This window comes from Pseudophryne corroboree, chromosome 6, assembly GCF_028390025.1.
Source record: "Pseudophryne corroboree isolate aPseCor3 chromosome 6, aPseCor3.hap2, whole genome shotgun sequence".
NCBI lineage: Eukaryota > Metazoa > Chordata > Amphibia > Anura > Myobatrachidae > Pseudophryne > Pseudophryne corroboree.
Window position 1 is genome coordinate 307,187,769 of NC_086449.1, and position 24,746 is coordinate 307,212,514.

The 24,746-nt window shown below is 45.7% G+C and overlaps 1 protein-coding gene across 2 annotated transcripts in view; it reads left to right on the top strand.

Annotated features, from left to right (window-relative positions):
• The window catches only part of LARP6 (La ribonucleoprotein 6, translational regulator), a 174,722-nt gene extending 164,362 nt beyond the window's left edge, over positions 1-10,360 (top strand). For both annotated transcript variants that reach the window (XM_063926216.1, XM_063926215.1), the window contains exon 3: positions 8,796-10,360. In XM_063926216.1, coding sequence (XP_063782286.1) covers positions 8,796-9,836 — 1,041 coding nt within the window. In that variant the 3' untranslated portion in view covers positions 9,837-10,360. The remainder of the gene's footprint in view (positions 1-8,795) is intronic.
• The last annotated feature ends 14,386 nt before the right edge of the window (positions 10,361-24,746 follow it).

The window sequence follows — 24,746 nt, forward strand, 5'->3', positions numbered from 1 at the left end:
AGGTTGCTGGACAGCAATTGGTCTCTCAACCAAGCTTCTCCAGGATCAAGGGTGGATTCTGAACCTTCCGAAATCTCACTTAGAGCCAACGCGGAGGCTCCCATTCCTGGGAATGATACTGGACACTGAGTCAAAAGGTGTTCCTTCCGTTGGAAAAGGCATTGTTAATCCAGTCGATGGTTTGGGATGTTCTGAAGCCAACCCAGGTGTCGGTGCATCTGTGCATTTGCCTTCTGGGGAAAATGGTGATCTTTTACGAGGCACTTCAATACGGAAGGTTTCACGCAAGACCCTTCCAGCTCGATCTGTTAAACAAATGGTCCGGATCGCATCTTCACATGCACCAGAGGATCCATCTGTCGCCAAATGCCAGGATCTCCCTTCTGTGGTGGCTACAGTCTTCTCACCTCGTCGCAGGACAGAGGTTCGGAATTCAGAACTGGATACTGATAAACCACAGACGCAAGCCTCAGAGATTGGGGAGCAGTCACTCAGGGAATGCAGTTTTAGGGAAGATGGTCAAGTCAGGAAGTCATCTTTCCAATCAGCATTCCGAAACTTGGGGCCATATACAACTCCCTTCTGCAGGCCTCATATCATCTTCAAGATCGGGCAATTCAGGTCCAATCGGACAATGTGACGGCAGTAACGTACATAAACCGACATGGTGGAACGAAAAGCAGATCAGCAATGTCAGAGGTGTCAAGAATTCTCCTCTGGGCAGAAAAACGCTGTTGGCTGTCTTCATTCCGGGATTAGACAACTGGGAAGCAGACTTCCTCAGCAGACACGACCTGCACCCGGGGGAGTGGGGCCTTCACCCGGAAGTGTTCAGGTGCTTGACAAGTCGATGGGGATATCCACAGATCGACATGATGGCCTCTCTTCTCAACAAGAAGCTCAGGCGGTATTGTTCCAGGTCGAGAGACCCACAGGCGGTGGCGATAGACGCCCTGAGAACTTCATGGGTCTATCAGATGGTGTACATGTTTCTTCCACTTCCTCTGATCCCAAGAATTCTAAAGCAAATAAAACGAGAAAAGGTTCAAGCAATACTCATTGCTCCGGACTGGCCAAGAAGGGCCTGGTACGCTGACCTTCTGGAGATGCTCCTCGAAGATCCGTGGCCTCTACCTCTTCGCGAGGATCATCTGCAACAGGGCCCGTTCGTCTGTCAGGACTTAGCGCGGCTATGTTTGACGGCGTGGAAGTTGAACGGCTGATTCTAGCCAGGAGTGGGATCCCTAAAAAGGTTATCCCGACTATGATCCAAGCCAGGAAGGGGGAACGTCTAAGCATTAATGTCGTATTTGGAAGAAATAAGTCTCTTGATATGAGAGCAGAAATTATTCTGCGGTGGAATTTCATCTTGGACGTTTCCTGCTTTTTCTGCAGGCAGGCGTGGATGTGGGCCTGCGTCTGGGCTCCTTTAAAAGTCCAGGTTTCGGCCTTGTCCATATTTTTTTTTTCAGAAACAATTGGCTTCTCTCTCTGTGGTCCAGACGTTCTTGAAAGGTGTTCTGCACATCCAAACTCCCTTTTGTGCCTCCCACGGCACCTTGGGCTCTCAATGTGGTGCTGCATTTCCTCCGATCGGACTGGATTGAACCGTTACAGGGGGTGGACATAAAATATCTTGCGTAGAAAACCGTCACACTGTTGGCCTTGGCTTCAGCAAGACATGTTTCGGAGCTGGGGGCTTTGTCTCACAAAAGTCCCTATTTAATTTTCGATGAGGACTGAGCTGAACTCAAAACTCTTTAGCAATTTCTTCCTAACGTGGTGTCTGCATTTCACATCAACCAACCTATTGTGGTTTCGGTTGTCACCGACACCTCTGCTACTTCAAAGTCTTTGGATGTTGTGAGAGCTTTGAAGGTGTATGTGAAAAGAATAGCTCATCACAGAAAATCTGACTCTCTGTTCTCTATGATCCCAAGAAAATTGGGTGTCCTGCTTCAAAGCAGTCAATTGCATGCTGGATCAGGCTTACTATCCAGCATGCTTATTCCGCGGCAGGATTGCCGGTTCCTAAAGTACAGGCCCACTCTACTAGGTCAGTGGGTTCGCCCTGGGCGGCTGTCTGGGGTGTGTCGGCTTTACAGCTCTGCCGAGCAGCTACTTGGTCAGGATCGAATACGTTTGCTAAGTTCTACAAGTTCGATACTTTGACCAAACTGAAGGTCCTCAGAGGCCAATCAGTTCTGCAGGAACCTCAGCTCTCTCCCAACTGGTTTGGGAGCTTTGGTACATCCCCATGGTACTAATGTGGACCCCAGTATCCTCTAGGACGTAAGAGAAAATAGGATTTTAATTACCTACTGGTAAATAATTTTCTCGTAGTCCGTAGAGGATGCTGGGCGACTGCCCGGTGCTTCGTTCCTCATGCACTGTTAATTGTTTAAGTAATGTTGGTTCAGCCGTTGCTGTTCCTGTTTCAAGTTTGGCTAGCTTGGCTTTCCTCTTGTGTGTACTGGTTCGGAATCTCGCCTCTATCCTTCTCTCAAAGTATGTCTGTCTCCTCAGGCACAGTTTCCTAGACTGAGTCTGGTAGGAGGGGCATAGAGGGAGGAGCCAGCGCACACTATCAAATTCTTAAAGTGCCCATGGCGCTCCTAGTGGACCCATCTATACCCCATGGTACTAAATGGACCTCAGTATCCTCTATGGACAACAAGAAAAGGATTTACTGGTAGGTAATTAAAATGCTATTATCGTATAGCAGCCTTCAATTCATTAATGGTTCTTGGGTGATATTTGTATGTTTCAGGTGGCCCTGTTTGCTGTGGGTATGTATTATTAGATCTACAGTAAAAAGGTCTACATTCAATAGGTCAACCACTAATGGTCAACGTGTATAAGGTCGACATGGAATTGGTAGACAGTAGAAATGGTCGACACGAAAGGTTCAACACAATTTTGTTTTGTTTTTTGGGATGTTTTGTTACAACTCTGCGACAAACATGCACCATTAGTGTACCGTTTTGCTCAACATGCTTCGGGCAAGGTTACTAGTCTCAATCGCAGTCCACATGGATCAAAAAGTATGAAAAAGTAGAAAATAAATAAAACTTGTCGACATTTTAACCCGGCCGAACATTAGTAGTCAACCTATTGACTATAGATCTGGTTTAGTGTAGATCTATAGACCGAACACCGTTGGCTGTGTAGAGGCATTTCATGAAGCTGATGAGATTTTCATGCAGTAATGAAAATTCTGTTTGTTAACGTAGCCAGCAAATGATAGTGAGATTTATCAAGAAATTGCAGCGATAATGCTGGAACTGACCCATTGAGTGATACAAAACTTCAGAAATGGACTACAACTATGTACCACGAGTGAAGGCCATAATCCAGACAATATCCTATCCAAAACCAGTTTGAAAATAAACTGTATTCCATGCAGATTTAGATTATTTACTAAAACTTTGAATTACATTTCACCATGCTTTTTTGTTCACCCTTAAAATCTGGGAGGTTTCTTTTGCCTTACACTGTATATGGAAATTGGATATATTTTGTGTTATGGCTGTGAACCTATAACATTGTGTATTTTAGGATATATGTTTTTCAATCTCTTTATTTGTAAAGGTAGACAAAAATGTGTACAGTCACAGAGCATATAACTGCTTCAAACAGAACATAGCCATAAAGCATCAAAAATATCTGGCTATATGGGTAACCAAACAACTGCTACATATATAATAGTATCAGAAAAGCCAAAGATTGGTGAATATCGTCATACAGGTTGAGTATCCCTTATCCAAAATGCTTGGGACCAGAGGTATTTTGGATATCGGATTTTTCCGTATTTTGGAATAATTGCATACCATAATGAGATATCATGGTGATAGGACCCAAGTCTAAGCACAGAATGCATTTATGTTTCATATATACCTTATACACACAGCCTGAAGGTAATTTTAGCCAATATTTTTAATAATTTTGTGTATTAAACAAAGTGTGTGTACATTCACACAATTCATTTATGTTTCATATACACCTTATACACACAGCCTGAAGGTAATTTAATACAATATTTTTAATAATTTTGTGTATTAAGCAAAGTTTGTGTACATTGAGCCATCAAAAAACAAAGTTTTCACTATCTCACTCAAAAAAGTCCGTATTTCGGAATATTCCGTATTTCGGAATATTTGGATATGGGATACTCAACCTGTACTACCAATTTTGTCTGTATTGTTTTTTCACATGAATTACATTAAACAAAAACATCAGAAAAAAAACAAGAGTAGGAAAATGAGGATGTTAAAGGGGGAAAAAAAAGACTGGGAACACCAGGTCCACGAAAGCACTAATCATATTGAAAAAAGGGGCAAATACATAGACAAGTAGACTCTGGGCTATTAGCAATCAATAAGAAATGCCTAATAACTGCAATAAAAAATTTCAATGCCAGGTAAGCACCTATTATAATGAGAACAACAAGGAGTTCATGCTTTGTGAAATTTGGGTGTTTCCTCATGGAGGAGGGCAGTAATATATTCCATAGAAGCGGTATACCAAACTCTATTGATTAAAGCAGCAATAGAAGGTACGACAGACTGCTTCAAGTCAGTAGCAATAAGATGCTGAGCAGCATTAAATATGTGACCACATAATTTATTACATGGCTTAGAAGTGTCAGGGAATGGTTTACATAATAAAACACGCAACTGGTCCTTATGAGGTATATTGTCAAACAATCAACCAGTCAGTGATTGTCATCCCAATATGTAGAAATCATTAAACATTCCCACTAAATATCAGTGTGAACCCTTTTGTCCACTTTGACGCCAACAAAGGTCTGCGGCTGATGGATAAATTGAGTGAAATTTATCAGGGACCCTCTAGTATAAAGCGTAAAGGAGTTTTCCCTGAGGTTAGTATTAATGGTTGTCTTAGCAACCTGCTGCCGAATATCTGACCAGTCCTCATCGTATTTGCTTCTACCCAGATCAGTCTCCCACGCCAACTCGAATGGTTCTTTCTCTTACGTCCTAGAGCAGGGGTGTCAAACTCAAATTCATCGGGGGCCGCATCAGCAGTTTGGTCCCCATCAAAGGGCCGGTTGTATCTGTAGGTCTATCCAAAATTTACCGCTCCACCTGCCTTATATGTGCCCAGCCATCTGCCCCCTTTTAAAGTGCCCAGCCATGTGCCCCCTTTTATAGTGCCCAGCCATGTTCCCCCTTTTATAGTGCACAGGTCCCCATTTTACACATTGCGGCAGGCACAGGTCCCCATTTTACACATTGCGGCAGGCACAGGTCCCCATTTTACACATAGCGGCAGGTACAGGTCCCCATTTTACACATTGTGGCAGGCACAGGTCCCCATTTTACACATAGCGGCAGGTACAGGTCCCCATTTTACACATTGTGGCAGGCACAGGTCCCCATTTTACACATTGTGGCAGGCACAGGTCCCCATTTTACACATAGCGGCAGGTACAGGTCCCCATTTTACACATTGTGGCAGGCACAGGTCCCCATTTTACACATTGTGGCAGGCACAGGTCCCCATTTTACACATTGTGGCAGGCACAGGTCCCCATTTTACACATAGCGGCAGGTACAGGTCCCCATTTTACACATTGCGGCAGGTACAGGTCCCCATTTTACACATTGTGGCAGGCACAGGTCCCCATTTTACACATTGTGGCAGGCACAGGTCCCCATTTTACACATTGTGGCAGGCACAGGTCCCCATTTTACACATTGTGGCAGGCACAGGTCCCCATTTTACACATTGTGGCAGGCACAGGTCCCCATTTTACACATTGTGGCAGGCACAGGTCCCCATTTTACACATTGCGGCAGGTGGTGGAAGGAGGGAGAGATAGAGAAAGAGAGGAAGGGAGAGGGGCTGACTTACATTTGAAGCGGTTCTCGCCGCTCTTCAGCCGCCTCTCCCTCCTCGTCTGCGCGGCTCCCTTCTCCCTCCTCCGACGTGGTTTCGTTGAATGACGCGTTTGCGCCGTGACGTCACGACGCAATCGCGTCATTCCGCGAAACCCCGCCCCCCCTGAGCTGGGCACTCGGGAGAAGGGGGTTTCATGGCGGCGGCACCGCGGGCCATCAGACGAGGTCTGGCGGGCCGGATTTGGCCCGCGGGCCTTGTCTTTGACACCCCTGTCCTAGAGGATGCTGGGAGCCACATTAGTACCATGGGGTATAGACTGGTCCACCACTAGTTTCCAGCAGGGAGTATAGAAATGAAATTGCCCCCTTACACCCAGGGTCATGAGTACAGTGACGTAGCTCATAGGACAAGAGAATTCAGAAAGATTGGAGACTGGAGCGTGGTGTGTCGTCAGTAGGTGGATTGTTTGAATGCAGAAGTTATATAAATGATGGTCAGATCAGCTATATATAAACAGTTGTAGAGGAGTCGCAATGTCCCTTAAGCTGGGTACACATTAGCTGACAATTTGAGCGATTTGCCCAATAACGACGATTTAGGACAAATGGTTCAAATTGTCTTAATGTGTACCCCCTACATCGCTAGCGACGCGTGCTCCCGCTGGCTGCTATTGACATCCACCATCTTTACATGCAGCTAGTGATGCCATGCTGGTGAATGCATCTCAACATCCCATCCCCCCCTGCGTTCTGTCGCTGCCAGTGCCCATGTTTGTATGCACTTGCCAATGCCCTGTCGGTCTGTTGCTCCCAATGTCGCTGGGTGCGCATTGTCATTTAAGGTGGGTCTCAGTGAGGCTATCCTTCTGTATACCCTCCTTATTGGTATACTCCAACTTTAATGGAGGACCCCAGTATTGTGGGATTTCGGTAATTCTTTAGTAACATCCTTTAGCATAATCTACCTAATCCCAGAGTTTATGCTCCACCTTCTTTGTGGTTTACAAAAGATAGTCCAGTATAGTTCTCATCTGTTTGCTGGAGATGATTTAGGTCCCTTGGGTTATTAAAATGATATGAAGTCTAGTGTCCTAAATGAGTCTGTGAGAGCTCAGGCTGCGGTATAGTGATGCACTAAAGTGACATCCACCTGTGTTAATCACTTACCAGGTCCTCGTACATGCCCTCCTCCTTCCGCTCTCCTTGGCTGGTGGGGGGTAAGGGGGCCACTGGTGTCACTGGCTGTATTGTGGCTCGGTGGAGTTGAGTTATTCCATCCCCACTCTCCTGCTACCTTGCTTCATTAATGTTATCATAGATGGTAGCGTGGCACTCCACGACACACCACCATCTATGGCCACACTGAGGGAGCAAGGCTGAGTGAAGTAGCAGGAGAGCAGGGATGGAATAATTCAGCTCCACCAAGCTACATTACAGCCGGTGAGACCAGTGGCACCCACATCCCCCAGAATGCAAGGAGAGAGGAAGGAGGAGTGCATGCACTGCTGAACTGGTAAGTGATTAACACAGGTGGGATGCAGCTTTGGTGTATCTCTACCACAGCCTGAAGCCTGAAACCTCACAATACTGGGGTCTACCAGGTGGGTATACAGAAGGGTAGTCTCACTGAGACACACCTTAAGAAAGCATTGGGACTCCTCTACAACTGTTTTTAAAATAAATATTTGAACCTACATAGCTGATCCAGGTGCGGACGTACCAGTGCCTTATACAGTGGCATGATTACATCCGAGTCCCTTGTCTCAATTCCCCTTTTTATGCACGCTAGCACCTTACTTGCCTTCTTTACTGCGTTTTGACATTGTGTATGGTTATTAAGCCTATTATCAATGAATACCCCCAAATCTTTTTCCAACTCTGTTTCCCCTAGGCGTTCCCCATTTAATATGTAGGATGCAAGTTTGTTTTTAGTCCCAAAATGCATAACCTTGCATTTGTCTGTATTGAATCTCATTTTCCATTTAGACGCCCAGAGTTAAAGTTTAGATAGATCATTCTGCAAGGACTCAACATCCAATTCTGAATTAATTACCTTACACAGTTTAGTATCATCTGCAAAGATTGACACTGTGCTTTCCAGGCCTATTTCTAGGTCATTGATAGATATGTTGAACAGTAGTGGTCCGAATACGGACCCTTGTGGTATTCCGCTGACTACTGGGAACCAGGTTGAGGACTTCCCGTTGACCACTACTCGCTGTACCCTGCTATCCAACCAGTTGTACCCTGCTATCCAACTTCTGCATTCACACCACCACACACCTACTACTGACCACCCACCATCCCCCTCTGTTTTCCCCACCCTCCAGTCACCAATCTTTCGGAAATCCGTCATACCCTTTCATACATAGAAATGTGGTGGCTGCATTATTCATACCTATACTTTCCTTATACATGCTAATGTAGAAAGAAGCAGGGGAGGAAAGCATAGTAGGATCTGTCGGGTTGGTTATGGGATCCCGGCTGTCAGAATACCGATGCCGGGATCCTGACCTCCAGAATGCCGGGAGGGGGGCGGGTGCGACGATGCCCCTTGTGAACTCGCTGAGCTCGCCACAGGTTCTGTTCCCACTCCATGGGTGTTGTGGACACCCACGAGTGGGAATAACTGTGGTGGCGCTACCGGCATTCTGGCGGTCGGATTCTGACCGCCGGGTTCCTGACTACATCCCTATCGGTCTTAGTGCTGCTAAGAAGTAATACTGTGTCCATAATGTGCATGAGCAATAATTGGCCTATTGAGAGGTTTCGCTTAGTGTTCCAAACATGGGGGGTGCCTTACTAAGCATTAAAACAATCAGAACTTCAATACACTAGTTCCCACACTCATTTTTCAAAGCTTGGCATTAACTGTGTTGTCAGTGATACTGATGTACTACTTACAATAAAAGTGTAAACTTTATGTTCCAGGTGAAACATCTCACTCGTGACTGGAGAACCACTGCATATGCTTTGAAATATTCTGATATACTTGAACTCAATGAAGATAACAGAAAAGTAAGGCGAAAAACTCCAGTCCCTGTGTTTCCTAGCGAGAATCTTCCCAGCAAGATGCTGCTGGTTTATGACCTCCACTTCATCCCAGAACTGCAATGTTTAAATAAGGAGCAGGAGAATGGTGGAATGCAAGAAAAGATAATGGAGCAACTTCTCAAAAACTTTGGCACTTTTGGCAGCATCTCCTCTATACGTATCCTGAAGCCTGGTAGGGATCTACCATCAGATGTTAAACGATTTAGCAGTCGTTACACACAGGTTGGAACCAAGGATTGCGCAATTGTAGAATTTGAAGAGGTGGAGGCCGCTATTAAAGCGCATGAAACCTTAAATGTTGAAAATGACACAGATGATGGGATAAAGATTGTTCTAATAGGCATGAAGCCGCCAAAGAAAAAGATTCAGAAAGACCGAAGCAAGGAAGAAGACTCAAAGAATCTACGAAAAAATAAGTCTCTTAATAAAAGGGTTGAGGAGCTCCAGTATATTGGGGATGAGTCCACAGGTTACAGCACATCTGAGCCTGATAGTAATCCAAACTCCCCCATGATAGGCCGGAAGGGTCAGTCTACCAATAAGCTGAGTCCATCTGCTTACCCAAACAATCACTTGAGTCCAAATGCCTCTCCCAGAAATAGCCCTTGGAGTAGTCCTTGTGGGCAGCGTAAAGGGGTTAAGCATTCTCCACTTGTTGACGGTATGAGCCCAGAAAGCTCTCTAAGGTCTACAGAGTATTCATCAGACAGCAGTATCACACCTTCTAGCAGTCCTTGGGTCCAGCGGAGAAGACAGGCTCAAACAGTCACGCAGGAAAAAAGCCCAGCATGTAGTCCAATGCTGGGAAGGAAAATACAGAATGCAGATGGACTTCCACCTGGTGTTCTGAGACTTCCACGGGGCCCTGATGGTACAAAGGGGTTCCACAATGGAACTGAACGGAATAAGCTTGTGTAGAATTTGTGAACGCCATAGAACTATGTGGGACTGGCTGTTAAACCAGCAACACCAGCCTCTGTATTACTGATGTGCAAGGCAGTGCATGTGGAGTCCCAGTAATCTAACACTAGACGCTACTACTATCTGGAAAGAAAGGGATTTACAGAGAGACTGAAATGAAGTCTGTATTTATTTTTTTATCTAATTTCCATTTGTAAATTTACTTTGTACAGTGGCAGCAGTTATGCTTTATTATATTTTTATTTCATTTTTTGTTTTAGTTTTTGTTAAACTTTTAATTTTGTATTTTCATCTTACTGGGTATCTGAAACAATCGCTGGTCATTGTACAATTGCCTAAATCAGAGACTGAAAGAGGTTTGCTTACTTTCCAAAGCCTATTGGCAGCTTGTATTAGTTTATCCAATAGGATGTTGTGAAACCTTCTGCAATTCTCATCTTACACTTCCAAAGACGTGTATAAAGAATGTATCTTTTCCGTGCTGTGAATTAAAATGAACTTCCATAAGCATTTATAAGTTACCTGGCCTCAGACTTTTGTTACCACAAGAATCAACCTTTGCACATGTGTCATGGGGTGAACTTGTAGGGGTGGTCTTCAGTATGCAGACTGTCGGGATCCCGGTGCACAGTATACCGGCGCCGGAATCCCGACACTTTCTCCCTCGTGGGGGTCCACGACCCCCCTGGAGGGCGAGAATAAAATAGCGTAGAGCGCCACCGTGCCCGCAGCGTGGCGAGCCCACAAGGGGCTCATTTGCGCTCGCCACGCTGTCTGTATGCCGGCGGTCGGGCTCCCGGTGCCGGTATGCTGGTCGCCGGGAGCCCGGCTGCCGGCATACCATACTACACCCAAGTTGTAGGGATCTTAAATCTACAACAATCATTTAAATAACCAATATAATGAAAATTGCTTTATAGAACACAGACCATAATAATGGCTGTTAATTTCTATTGTCAAAAGTACAGAGATGAGATTGGAATGTGGTGATAAGCCATGTTTTTTTGTTTTTTTTTAAATATGCAAATCACTATTTTGTGAAGCCTATTGCAGCCTTAAATAACATACAGCAGCAATATTTAAAAATCTTTTAGTTAAGGTATGACCTTTTAATGTATAAATGTTATAGGACGCCATGCTAAATTTGTTTTTTCATTTTGTTTTAGCATGGTTGTCCTTACAGTGGTTTTTAAATGTTGTCCTTTCCTGACCCCACACTTCACACCTACTGGAGAGTTTTAGCACCAAATGTTAAACTGCATACAGTATGTGGATATTTTGCTCACCCCTTTATTATAGGAGGTAACTGTTGCTAAAGATCATGCATGTTGAACCCCTGTAATAGGGATAGCAATTGGTGTGGCCTCCATTGATGATGATTTTGACAAACCATCAATGGTAGGTTACTATTCTGTGTGGTACTATCAGTGGTTTTACGGTCTGTGTTTTTGCTGCATGTGCAGAAGTGACTGCATGCATGACATAACGCTGGCACTACTACTTCTGTGCAAGAGCCGGGTGCAAGGCTGGACTGTGACAACTAAGCCTGGTGGGAAGCTGGCCATCACTTTCCCAGAACACACTGTGCAAGAGCCAGAGGTGGTGCAGTGCTGCTGGTTGACAGCCTTGTAGCACTCTGGGTTTTTTTTTTTTTTTTTTTTTTTTTTTTTTGGGGGGGGGGGGGGGGGGGGCAGTTACAAACAGGCCCACGGCTACCATTGATGGTAAGCATTTGACATTGGCCATAGACCATTGATGGTTTAGAATTATCCATGGTCGATGGTCATCCTGAACTGGCATGCTAGCATGGCGAGTATACATTATTAAACTAAACCATGAAGGCCAAAATAAATGACTACCTATAAATGGCACACTTCTTTACAAAGCTCTGTGAAATGCTTCAAAACTTAGTCTTGGAAATAGGTTTTGCATGTAAGATGTGTTTGCTTTCACTTGGTTGTACAACTTATGTACAATTGTATGAGCGAAGAGCACTGAGTATTCATGTCCGTGGCATCTTTCCCCAGTAAGCACTCATCTGATGCAGGGAGTCTAAGCCTCAGGCGGTAACTAGTGTTTCAGATTTTCTTAAAGCAATAAGCAAGGTTTCAGGGAAATTGTTCAGTATAAGGATCAGTGATATCTGTTTCACACCTACAAAGTATAAACATTATTTGCCATGATGTGGGGGTTGATCTATCAAGCAGTGGAGAAGTTGCCCATGGCAACATAGGCTTCTACTTATTTTAGAGCAGGGGTGGGGAACCTCAGGCCCGAGGGCCGTAAAAGGCCCTCAAAGCCACTTGATCCGGCCCGGCCAGGCTCACCTAAACGAGAGTAGATGCCCAGCGCCCGCTGAGATTTTACCACCAGCGGGCGCCCGGCTCCTCAGCAGCAGCTCACTCCTGAGCTCCAGCTTCTGGCTCAGGCAGTGTACATGTGTGGCTGTGCGGCGCTATGGGAGAGACATAATGACATCTCCCATGGTTTCGAGGAGAGGGAGGGCAGCGGTCCGGAAGCAGGAGCAGGGCTGGTGAGCATTGTGGTTTCTTTGCTTTCTTTTAATGTGTGTGTGTAAGCGGCACTACTAGGGGGCATATTTAATGGGGCATAACTACAGGGGGCATATATAATGGGGCATATTTAATAGGGCATAACAACTGACGGGGCATATCTAATCGGGCATAACAACTGACTGGGGGCAAATCTAATCGGGCATAACAAGTGACTGGGGGCATAACTACTGACTGGGGGCAGGCTAATTTTTAAGTTGATAATTTTTGTATGGCCCCCGAAGGATTTTATAAATATCCAAATGGCCCTTGGTAGAAAAAAGGTTCCCCACCCCTGTTTTAGAGAATGTACTTTTATAAATGCACTTTATACACTGCTCAAAAAAAATAAAGGGAACACTAAAATAACACATCCTAGATCTGAATGAATGAAATATTCTTATTAAATACTTTGTTCTTTACATAGTTGAATGTGCTGACAACAAAATCACACAAAATTATCAATGGAAATCAAATTTATTAACCCATGGAGGTCTAATTTTGAGGGTGACTCCAAATCCAAAGTGGAAAAACACACTACAGGCTGATCCAATTTTGATGTAATGTCCTTAAAACAAGTCAAAATGAGGCTCAGTAGTGTGTGTGTGGCCTCCACGTGCCTGTATGACCTCTCTACAACGCCTGGGCATGCTCCTGATGAGGTGGCGGATGGTCTCCTGAGGTATCTCCTCCCAGACCTGGACTAAAGCATCCGCCAACTCCTGGACAGTCTGTGGTGCAATGTAGCGTTGGTGGATGGAGCAAGACATGATGTCCCAGATGTGCTCAATTGGATTCAGGTCTGAGGAACGGGCGGGCCAGTCCATAGCATCAATGCCTTCGTCTTGCAGGAACTGCTGACACACTCCAGCCACATGAGGTCTAGCATTGTCTTGCATTAGGAGAAACCCAGGGCCAACCGCACCAGCATATGGTCTCACAAGGTGTCTGAGGATCTCATCTCGGTACCTAATGGCAGTCAGGCTACCTCTGGCGAGCACATGGAGGGCTGTGCGGCCCCCCAAAGAAATGCCACCCCACACCATTACTGACCCACTGCCAAACCGGTCATGCTGGAGGATGTTGCAGGCAGCAGAACGTTCTCCTTGGCGTCTCCAGACTCTGTCACGTCTGTTACATGTGCTCAGTGAGAACCTGCTTTCATCTGTAAAGAGCACAGTGGCAAATTTGGCAATCTTGGTGTTCTCTGGCAAATGCCAAACGTCCTGCACGGTGTTGGGCTGTAAGCACAACCCCCACCTGTGGACGTCGGGCCCTCATACCACCCTCATGGAGTCTGTTTCTGATCATTTGAGTAGACACATGCACATTTGTGGCTTGCTGGAGGTCATTTTGCAGGGCTCTGGCAGTGCTCCTCCTGTTCCTCCTTGCACAAAGGCGGAAGTAGCGGTCCTGCTGCTGGGTTGTTGCCCTCCTATGGCCTCCTCCACGTCTCCTGATGTACTAGCCTGTCTCCTGGTAGCGCCTCCATGCTCTGGACATTACGCTGACAGACACAGCAAACCTTCTTGCCACAGCTCGCATTGATGTGCCATCCTGGATGAGCTGCACTGCCTGAGCCACTTGTGTGGGTTGCAGGGAGGTCATACAGGCACGTGGAGGCCACACACACTACTGAGCCTTATTTTGACTTGTTTTAAAGGACATTACATCAAAGTTGGTTCAGCCTGTAGTGTGTGTTTCCACTTTAATTTTGAGGGTGACTACAAATCCAGACCTCCATGGGTTAATAAATTTGATTTCCATTGATAATTTTTGTGTGATTTTGTTGTCAGCACATTCAACTATGTAAAGGACAAAGTATTTAATAAGAATATTTCATTCATTCAGATCTAGGATGTGTTATTTTAGTGTTCCCTTTATTTTTTTGAGCAGTGTAAATGCTACCTCAAAGCTGAATGGTTAATATGGGCAAGTTCTACTCTGGCTTATAGGCCCTACACACTGGCCGACATCAGTCAAAGATATGAACGATCTCGTTCATAAATGAACGAGATACCGTTCATATCTTTGAGTGTGGAGGCTCCAGCGATGAACGATGCGTGGCCCCTTGCTCGTTCATCGCTGGTTCCCCGTCGGCTGTACATGCAGGCCAATATGGACGATCTCGTCCATATTTGCCTGCACTTCATTGCAGCCAGGTGATGGGGGGAGTGAAGAAACTTCACTGCCCCTCCGCCACCGGGTCGGCCGTATCCACCGTCGGGCAGCTCGGCGGCGGATCGGCCAATGTTTAGGGCCCATTACTGTTTTCACTGTGTGATAGATTAACCTCTTGGTTCTTAAACATTTAGGTCCTGACAAAGGACATGTCTTTGAGAAAGGCCAATCGTTACTGAAAGGTTGGAATTTGAGCACGTCTTTTCACTTTGAATCTAAGTGCTGATTTATTTGGAGTAGTATTGCTTTCATTGTGGACAGGTCCAATTGTGCTGCATTTTTTGTGTGAAGGTGTAGAACTTTTTTTTCTTACCGTTTTGTTATATACATCTGACTATCATGCAACAAAAGTTATAGGGGTGTGTGTATAGATAGCACGGGTGTGGATCTACAGTCATTAGGTCGACCCCAAATGGTCGTCGGGGTCAAAAGGTCGAAATGTAATAGGTAAACTGTGGAAAAGGATGACATAAAAAAGGTTGATACAAGTAGTTTGTATTAGTGTTATGTCACTTTGTGGCCACAAAACCCCCTTTAGTGTACCTCATCCCCTCGCATGGCTCTCTTCACTCGTCATGCTTTGGGCAGGTTACTATTCCCAATTGTAGTCCACGTGGATAGTATGAAAAAGTAGCAAAAATCCCCCAAAACTTGTGTTGCCCATTTTCATGTTGACCTTTTGGCCATACTGACCTTAATATTCATGTCAGCCATTAATGGCTGACCTATTGACTGTTGACCTTTTCACTGTCAACATATAGTCCAGGTAACAGCTAGCACCTGCTACTGTAAATTAGAAGGAGCATTATATGGACGTCTGAACTTTATCAATAATCTTTGACTATCAAGGTTCAAGCTTGGTAAGTAATCTTGTGCTGAAACATCTGAGTAATCAAAGTCTGTCTCAATTGCTTGTGTTAGATTACTTTATCTTATTGATTTTGGTTATTGCATTATGTGACTTTCTCTGACGTCCTAGTGGATGCTGGGGACTCCGAAAGGACCATGGGGAATAGCGGCTCCGCAGGAGACTGGGCACAAAAGTAAAAGCTTTAGGACTACCTGGTGTGCACTGGCTCCTCCCCCTATGACCCTCCTCCAAGCCTCAGTTAGATTTTTGTGCCCGAACGAGAAGGGTGCTCACTAGGTGGCTCTTCTGAGCTGCTTAGTAAAAAAGTTTAAGTATAGGTTTTTTATTTTCAGTGAATCCTGCTGGCAACAGGTTCACTGCACCGAGGGACTAAGGGGAGAAGAAGCGAACTCACCTGCGTGCAGAGTGGATTGGGCTTCTTAGGCTACTGGACATTAGCTCCAGAGGGACGATCACAGGCCCAGCCATGGATGGGTCCCAGAGCCGCGCCGCCGGCCCCCTTACAGAGCCAGAAGACTGAAGAGGTCCGGAAAATCGGCGGCAGAAGACGTCCTGTCTTCAATAAGGTAGCGCACAGCACCGCAGCTGTGCGCCATTGCTCTCAGCACACTTCACACTCCGGTCACTGAGGGTGCAGGGCGCTGGGGGGGGGCGCCCTGAGACGCAATAAAAACACCTTATATGGCAAAAAATACATCACATATAGCTCCTGGGCTATATGGATGCATTTAACCCCTGCCAATTTTTCCTTAAAAAAGCGGGAGAAAGGCCGCCGAGAAGGGGGCGGAGCTTATCTCCTCAGCACACTGGCGCCATTTTTCCTCACAGCTCCGTTGGAGGGAAGCTCCCTGACTCTCCCCTGCAGTCCTGCACTACAGAAACAGGGTAAAACAAGAGAGGGGGGGCACTAATTTGGCAGATAAATCTATACAGCAGCTATATAAGGGAAAAACACTTATATAAGGTTATCCCTGTGTGTGTATATATATATATATATATATATATATATATATATATATATATATATATATATATATATATATATATATATATATATAGCGCTCTGGTGTGTGCTGGCAAACTCTCCCTCTGTCTCCCCAAAGGGCTAGTGGGGTCCTGTCCTCTATCAGAGCATTCCCTGTGTGTGTGCTGTGTGTCGGTACGTTGTGTCGACATGTATGAGGAGGAAAATGGTATGGAGGCGGAGCAATTGCCTGTAATAGTGATGTCACCCCCTAGGGAGTCGACACCTGACTGGATGGTCTTATGGAAGGAATTACGTGATAGTGTCAGCACTTTACAAAAGACTGACGACATGAGACAGCCGGCAAATCGGTTATTACCTGTACAGGCGTCTCAAACACCGTCAGGGGCTCTAAAGCGCCCGTTACCTCAGATGGTCGACACAGACACGGACACTGACTCCAGTGTCGACGGTGAGGAAACAAACGTATTCTCCAGTAGGGCCACACGTTACATGATCACGGCAATGAAGGAGGTTTTGAACATTTCTGATAATACCCTTTTTTGTGGTACTTGTAGTATGTGGGGTGTGAAAAAACTACCCGTAGTTTTTCCTGAATCAGATGAATTAAATGAGGTGTGTGATGAAGCGTCGGTTTCCCCCGATAAAAAAAAAAAATTATTGGCATTATACCCTTTCCCGCCAGAGGTTAGGGCGCGTTGGGAAACACCCCCTAGGGTAGATAAGGCGCTCACGCGCTTATCAAAACAAGTGGCGTTACCGTCTCCTGATACGGCCGCCCTCAAGGAACCAGCTGATAGGAAGCTGGAAAATATCCTAAAAAGTATATACACACATACTGGTATTATACTGCGACCAGAAATCGCCTCAGCCTGGATGTGCAGTGCTGGGGTGGCTTGGTCGGATTCCCTGACTGAAAATATTGATACCCTGGACAGGGACAGTATATTATTGACTATAGAGCATTTAAAGGATGCATTTCTATATATGTGAGATGCACAGAGGGATATTTGCACTCTGGCATCAAGAGTAAGTGCGCTGTCCATTTCTGCCAGAAGAGGGTTATGGACGCGACAGTGGTCAGGTGATGCGGATTCCAAACGGCATATGGAAGTATTGCCGTATAAAGGGGAGGAGTTATTTGGGGTCGGTCTATCGGACCTGGTGGCCACGGCAACGGCTGGGAAATCCACCTTTTTACCCCAGGTCACTTCTCAGCAGAAAAAGACACCGTCTTTTCAGGCTCAGTCCTTTCGTCCCCATAAGGGCAAGCGGGCAAAAGGCCACTCATATCTGCCCCGGGGCAGAGGAAGGGGAAAAAGACTGCAGCAGGCAGCCTCTTCCCAGGAACAGAAGCCCTCCCCCGCTTCTGCCAAGTCCTCAGCATGACGCTGGGGCCTTACAAGCGGACTCAGGCACGGTGGGGGCCCGTCTCAAGAATTTTAGCGCGCAGTGGGCTCACTCGCAAGTGGACCCCTGGATCCTGCAGGTAGTATCTCAGGGGTACAAATTGGAATTCGAGACGTCTCCCCCTCGCCGGTTCCTGAAGTCAGCTTTACCAACGTCTCCCTCCGACAGGGAGGCGGTATTGGAAGCCATTCACAAGCTGTATTCCCAGCAGGTGATAATCAAGGTACCCCTCCTACAACAGGGAAAGGGGTATTATTCCACGCTGTTTGTGGTACCGAAGCCGGACGGCTCGGTGAGACCTATTTTAAATCTGAAATCCTTGAACACTTACATACAAAGGTTCAAATTCAAGATGGAGTCACTCAGAGCAATGATAGCGAACCTGGAAGAAGGGGACTATATGGTGTCTCTGGACATCAAGGATGCTTACCTCCATGTCCCAATTTGCCCTTCTCACCAAGGGTACCTCAGGTTTGTGGTACAGAACTGTCACTATCAGTTTCAGACGCTGCCGTTTGGATTGTCCACGGCACCCCGGGTCTTTACCAAGGTAATGGCCGAAATGATGATTCTTCTTCGAAGAAAAGGCGTCTTAATTATCCCTTACTTGGACGATCTCCTGATAAGGGCAAGGTCCAGAGAACAGTTAGAGGTCGGAGTAGCACTATCTCAAGTAGTACTACGACAGCACGGGTGGATTCTAAATATTCCAAAATCGCAGCTGATTCCGACGACACGTCTGCTGTTCCTAGGGATGATTCTGGACACAGTCCAGAAAAAGGTGTTTCTCCCGGAGGAGAAAGCCAGGGAGTTATCCAACCTAGTCAGGAACCTCCTAAAACCAGGCCAAGTGTCAGTGCATCAATGCACAAGGGTCCTGGGAAAAATGGTGACTTCTTACGAAGCGATTCCATTCGGCAGATTCCACGCAAGAACTTTTCAGTGGGATCTGCTGGACAAATGGTCCGGATCGCATCTTCAAATGCATCAGCGGATAACCCTGTCTCCAAGGACAAGGGTGTCTCTCCTGTGGTGGTTACAGAGTGCTCATCTTCTAGAGGGCCGCAGATTCGGCATTCAGGACTGGGTCCTGGTGACCACGGATGCCAGCCTGAGAGGCTGGGGAGCAGTCACACAGGGAAGAAATTTCCAGGGCTTGTGGTCAAGCATGGAAACGTCACTTCACATAAATATCCTGGAACTAAGGGCCATTTACAATGCCCTAAGTCAGGCAAGGCCTCTGCTTCAGGGTCAGCCGGTGTTGATCCAGTCGGACAACATCACGGCAGTCGCCCACGTAAACAGACAGGGCGGCACAAGAAGCAGGAGGGCAATGAGGGAAGTTGCAAGGATTCTTCGCTGGGCGGAAAATCATGTGATAGCACTGTCAGCAGTGTTCATTCCGGGAGTGGACAACTGGGAAGCAGACTTCCTCAGCAGACACGACCTCCACCCGGGGGAGTGGGGACTTCACCCAGAAGTCTTCCACATGATTGTGAACCGTTGGGAAAAACCAAAGGTGGACATGATGGCGTCCCGCCTCAACAAAAAACTGGACAGATATTGCGCCAGGTCAAGGGACCCTCAGGCAATAGCTGTGGACGCTCTGGTAACACCGTGGGTGTTCCAGTCAGTGTATGTGTTCCCTCCTCTGCCTCTCATACCCAAGGTACTGAGAATCATAAGAAGGAGAGGAGTAAGGACTATACTCGTGGCTCCGGATTGGCCAAGAAGGACTTGGTACCCGGAACTTCAAGAGATGCTCACGGAAGACCCGTGGCCTCTACCTCTAAGAAAGGACCTGCTCCAGCAGGGACCCTGTCTGTTCCAAGACTTACCGTGGCTGCGTTTGACGGCATGGCGGTTGAACGCCGGATCCTGAAGGAAAAAGGCATTCCGGATGAAGTCATCCCTACCCTGATCAAAGCCAGGAAGGATGTAACTGTGCAACATTATCACCGTATTTGGCGTAAATATGTGGCGTGGTGTGAGGCCAGGAAGGCCCCTACAGAGGAATTTCAACTGGGTCGTTTCCTGCATTTCCTGCAAACAGGACTGTCTATGGGCCTAAAATTAGGGTCCATTAAGGTTCAAATTTCGGCCCTGTCGATATTCTTCCAAAAAGAACTAGCTTCAGTTCCTGAAGTTCAGACGTTTGTCAAGGGGGTACTGCATATACAGCCTCCTTTTGTGCCTCCAGTGGCACCTTGGGATCTCAATGTAGTTTTGGGGTTCCTAAAATCACATTGGTTTGAACCACTCACCACTGTGGACTTAAAATATCTCACATTGAAAGTGGTAATGCTGTTAGCCCTGGCTTCAGCCAGGCGTGTCTCAGAATTGGCGGCTTTATCCTATAAAAGCCCTTACCTAATTTTTCATACGGACAGGGCAGAATTGAGGACTCGTCCTCAATTTCTCCCTAAGGTGGTTTCAGCGTTTCACTTAAACCAGCCTATTGTGGTACCTGCGGCTACTAAGGACTTGGAGGACTCCAAGTTGCTGGACGTAGTCAGGGCCCTGAAAATATGTTTCCAGGACGGCTGGAGTCAGAAAATCTGACTCGCTGTTTATCCTGTATGCACCCAACAAGCTGGGTGCTCCTGCTTCTAAGCAGACTATTGCTCGTTGGATTTGTAGTACAATTCAGCTTGCACATTCTGTGGCAGGCCTGCCACAGCCAAAATCTGTAAAAGCCCATTCCACACGGAAAGTGGGCTCATCTTGGGCGGCTGCCCGAGGGGTCTCGGCTTTACAACTTTGCCGAGCAGCTACTTGGTCAGGGGCAAACACGTTTGCTAAATTCTACAAATTTGATACCCTGGCTGAGGAGGACCTGGAGTTCTCTCATTCGGTGCTGCAGAGTCATCCGCACTCTCCCGCCCGTTTGGGAGCTTTGGTATAATCCCCATGGTCCTTTCGGAGTCCCCAGCATCCACTAGGACGTCAGAGAAAATAAGAATTTACTTACCGATAATTCTATTTCTTATAGTCCGTAGTGGATGCTGGGCGCCCATCCCAAGTGCGGATTGTCTGCAATACTTGTACATAGTTATTGTTACAAAAATCGGGTTATTATTGTTGTGAGCCATCTTTTCAGAGGCTCCTCTGTTATCATGCTGTTAACTGGGTTCAGATCACAAGTTGTACGGTGTGATTGGTGTGGCTGGTATGAGTCTTACCCGGGATTCAAAATCCTTCCTTATTGTACGCTCGTCCGGGCACAGTATCCTAACTGAGGCTTGGAGGAGGGTCATAGGGGGAGGAGCCAGTGCACACCAGGTAGTCCTAAAGCTTTTACTTTTGTGCCAAGTCTCCTGCGGAGCCGCTATTCCCCATGGTCCTTTCGGAGTCCCCAGCATCCACTACGGACTATGAGAAATAGAATTATCGGTAAGTAAATTCTTATTTTTAATAGTATGTCCTCATGCCAATAATCTTTTTTTTTTTTTTTTTAAAGTCCTTATCTTTTGCTTTTATAAACATTTTTAAATACTGAACACCTAATTTACACAACAGCACCAAGTATTAACACAACACACAGCCAGTTGTTCCTTGTAGACTGTGGTGGCACTCTGTAAGTAAGATGCAGCAGTCTGTGCTTAGAATAAGCTTAGATATTATAAAATTCCTGTGTTTGCACAGTGTGGTAGGGGGTAGCTTTGAGATTTCTTGTGTGCATCTTTCTGAAGATCCTGATAAGTTTGCTAGTCCCTGCTGAAAAGCATCCTCTTAACATGGTACTGCTGCCGTACTGTTGTGCGATGTTTCATTTGTGCCACACATTCCCTTTAACATTTAGGCCAGTGAAGAAGCAAAGCGGATGCAGAAAATCCTGGGCTTTATTTCATGGGTGGTGTGTTATAAACTCTCATGCAAGATTAAGGCCAGAGATGCCTCCTTGTGACCCTCCATTAAGGCTTATTTTTAAGGCGGGGGAAGCCATCCCTCATATGAGGAAAGAAATAAACCTGTGCTCTGTAAATGATATATTATACATGATACTAGCTGTAAAGCAATGTACAATTAATGCTCTGAGTGGATACAAAACTAAGGGTGTGTACACATGGTGAGATTCGGCCTATGCCCGATTCTCACTATGCAACAGGGGCCGGGTCATCACATAGTATCGCAAGCACATAAATCCTGGCAATGTGCAATTTTGGCTGTGTCAATTTTGATTATCTCTTCTATAGAGAGTCAAAATTGACTTGCCTGCACAGTTTTCTTTCGATGCCGACCGCGTGGAACAGCGCATCGGCATTGAATCGGGATCGCAAGGTGACTATCACCTTGCGATCTGCACTAACTTTTCTTCCGATTTTGACTATATAGTCAGAATCGGAAGAAAAAATCTCAGTGTACAGAGCCTTAAGGTGGAATTCAAATGTTTGAAAAGTCGATTGGGTGTCTGTATTTTCCTGTCTATTAGAAAAAAATAGACTCCTAATTGACTTTTCAAACATTTGGATCTCCCCCTTCGACTGCTGTCTGTACCTGTCCTTATTAGAGGTTAATATATATCCCTGCGCAAGCCCTGTCCGTCCCAATAAACGAAGTAAGAAAGTCAATATTAAAATCTTCTAAAATGTATTTAATAAAGTATCTAGCATCAAAAAAAGTTCCAAACTTATTGCAAGATACGTGAAGGAAATATGTATATAATAGTGACCTAGTACCGGTATACAAAATGCAACATAAAAAGGTTCAAAGTCCAAAGCACCGAGTGGCAATTGCACTCCATCCATATGCTCAGTACATATTCCCCTTTCCTTATCATAAATTGTCTATAATAGTAGGGGACACACATCCAAGCATTTTACTCCAACCCCCCACCCCCCACAATATACAGTCTCCAGCATATATAATGGGCAACGCAATTGTGATTTGGCACTGTGAAACGCTTTGCACGGCCTGTAACAGGTAGTCTGCCGGATCCTGAGTATTGGGATGCAACGGTCTGTATTTTGACTGCCGGGATCTCTAATCTATATTATACTGCTTTAGGTTTTGATCCAAACATTTTGGTATGCCTTTCACTGCACAAGTCCTGCACATACAGTATGAACCTCACAACAAGCTTCAGACAGCAAATGTAATCACCTCAAATATGGAGACTGACCCGTAATAAAGGAAGTTTTGTAAGTCGCACTCAAAAAAAACTTTATGTAGGCTTGATAGCCACCCGCCTAAGGCAGGCCTGGCCAACCTGTGGCTCTCCAGATGTAGTGAAACTACACATCCCAGCATGCCCTGCCACAGTTTTAGCATTCCCTAATAGCAAAACTGTGGCAAGGCATGATGGGACTTGTAGTTTCACAACAGCTGGAGAGCCACAGGTTGGCCAGGCCTGGCCTAAGGCAATGTTAGACCCGATGATTATTTATTTTGTTTTGCTTTTAATTATATTTCATTGTTATCTGATACATTACTATGAGGGCAAGTGCAACAATTTTGATCAAAATATAATATGGCCAAATACCTTATACTTGCTCTCCCCCATATGATAAATACCATACACTTAGTGTTCCTTCTAGGATGATGTAGGGGCAGGGCGCCGGAGTTTGGGGGCACATTGGCGCGCATGCGGCCGAAACAGGGGTGCAGCCATGCAAATTAGGGGGCATGACCACGCCACTGTCATTTTAGTGGGTGGTGCGGTCCACAGACGCTGCTATAGAGGGTGACTGTGGCTGTCGACGTCACTGTTGAGGGCGTGCCCAGCACCTCCGTCTGTGCTGGGCTTCCCCCAGAAGCTGACGGCTGTTCTAGCAGGGCGCTGCAAAAAGGGCAGGTCGGGTTTTGCCATCTAAAAATGGGCGGCGCCCTGCTAAAACAGCCTAGAGTGAACACTACACTTGGTGCCTGAGGCAGAACACATATTGGGGGTGCTTGGTATTGTAGTCTGTGATATGTTTACTAAAGTGAAGATGTGGCCCATAGCAACTATTCAGATTCTACTTTACAGTAGTACCTTCTAGAAGATAATAGCTAGAATCTGAATGTTTGCTGTGGGTAACATCTTCACTTCTAGACACCCTCACGTTGGTTAATATACAGTACCCCTAGGAGTGATCATTTTCTCTCTCCAAATGGATAACCAAGCAACATATAGAGTGGCACACCTGAAAAAAGGTGACATTACATTTGGAGTCTCTTGTGAGGCAATAGTAGTTTTTATTTTTTCCACAACGGATAGTGACTGCATTTACTTTCCTATAACTCTGGGCCTTCATTTTAGGTAGGCCAGTAAACATCAGAGATACCTTTCTCCATGATTACAGAATTAGAGTAAGGTTCATGCCCCGTACATTTTACTGGGAATATACCGTACCTCTAAATGAAAAGAATGTTCCATTTAACAACTTCTCATAAAATGTACAAAAATAAAGTGCACTGTGACCTAGAAATGGCTTTGTTTTCTGCAGATGAATTAGGTTCAGGTGCTGTGACTCATTTATGATGATATTGTCTATTGTGGGCCCAAAAGCATAGCTATACACGTAGAATGACCTAGTTCCAAAACATATTACCATGCCCTCCTATACAAAAGCAATACATACTGTACACCAGAATCTGTGTTCTGAAACGGTAACGTTGTCATCACAAGCAGTGCTCTATCAATGCTGAATATAATATGCACAAACTTTTATATATTTAAACATTTTGAATGAAACCAATTGGTCATGTGTGAATTGATTCAATAGAATGGTTTGCACATAAACACATATAAGCTGGTTTCCAATTGCATGAGGTCCTTTTCTGTACGGCTAAAATAGCTCGAGAGTATTATTGGGCTATACAATTACAGCTCATTTTTATTGTGCGGTAAATGACCCGTTTTCGGGTAACACATGGGATCTGGGATAAATTACTGGACCCATGTGTTTTCGCGGAAAAAAATCCTG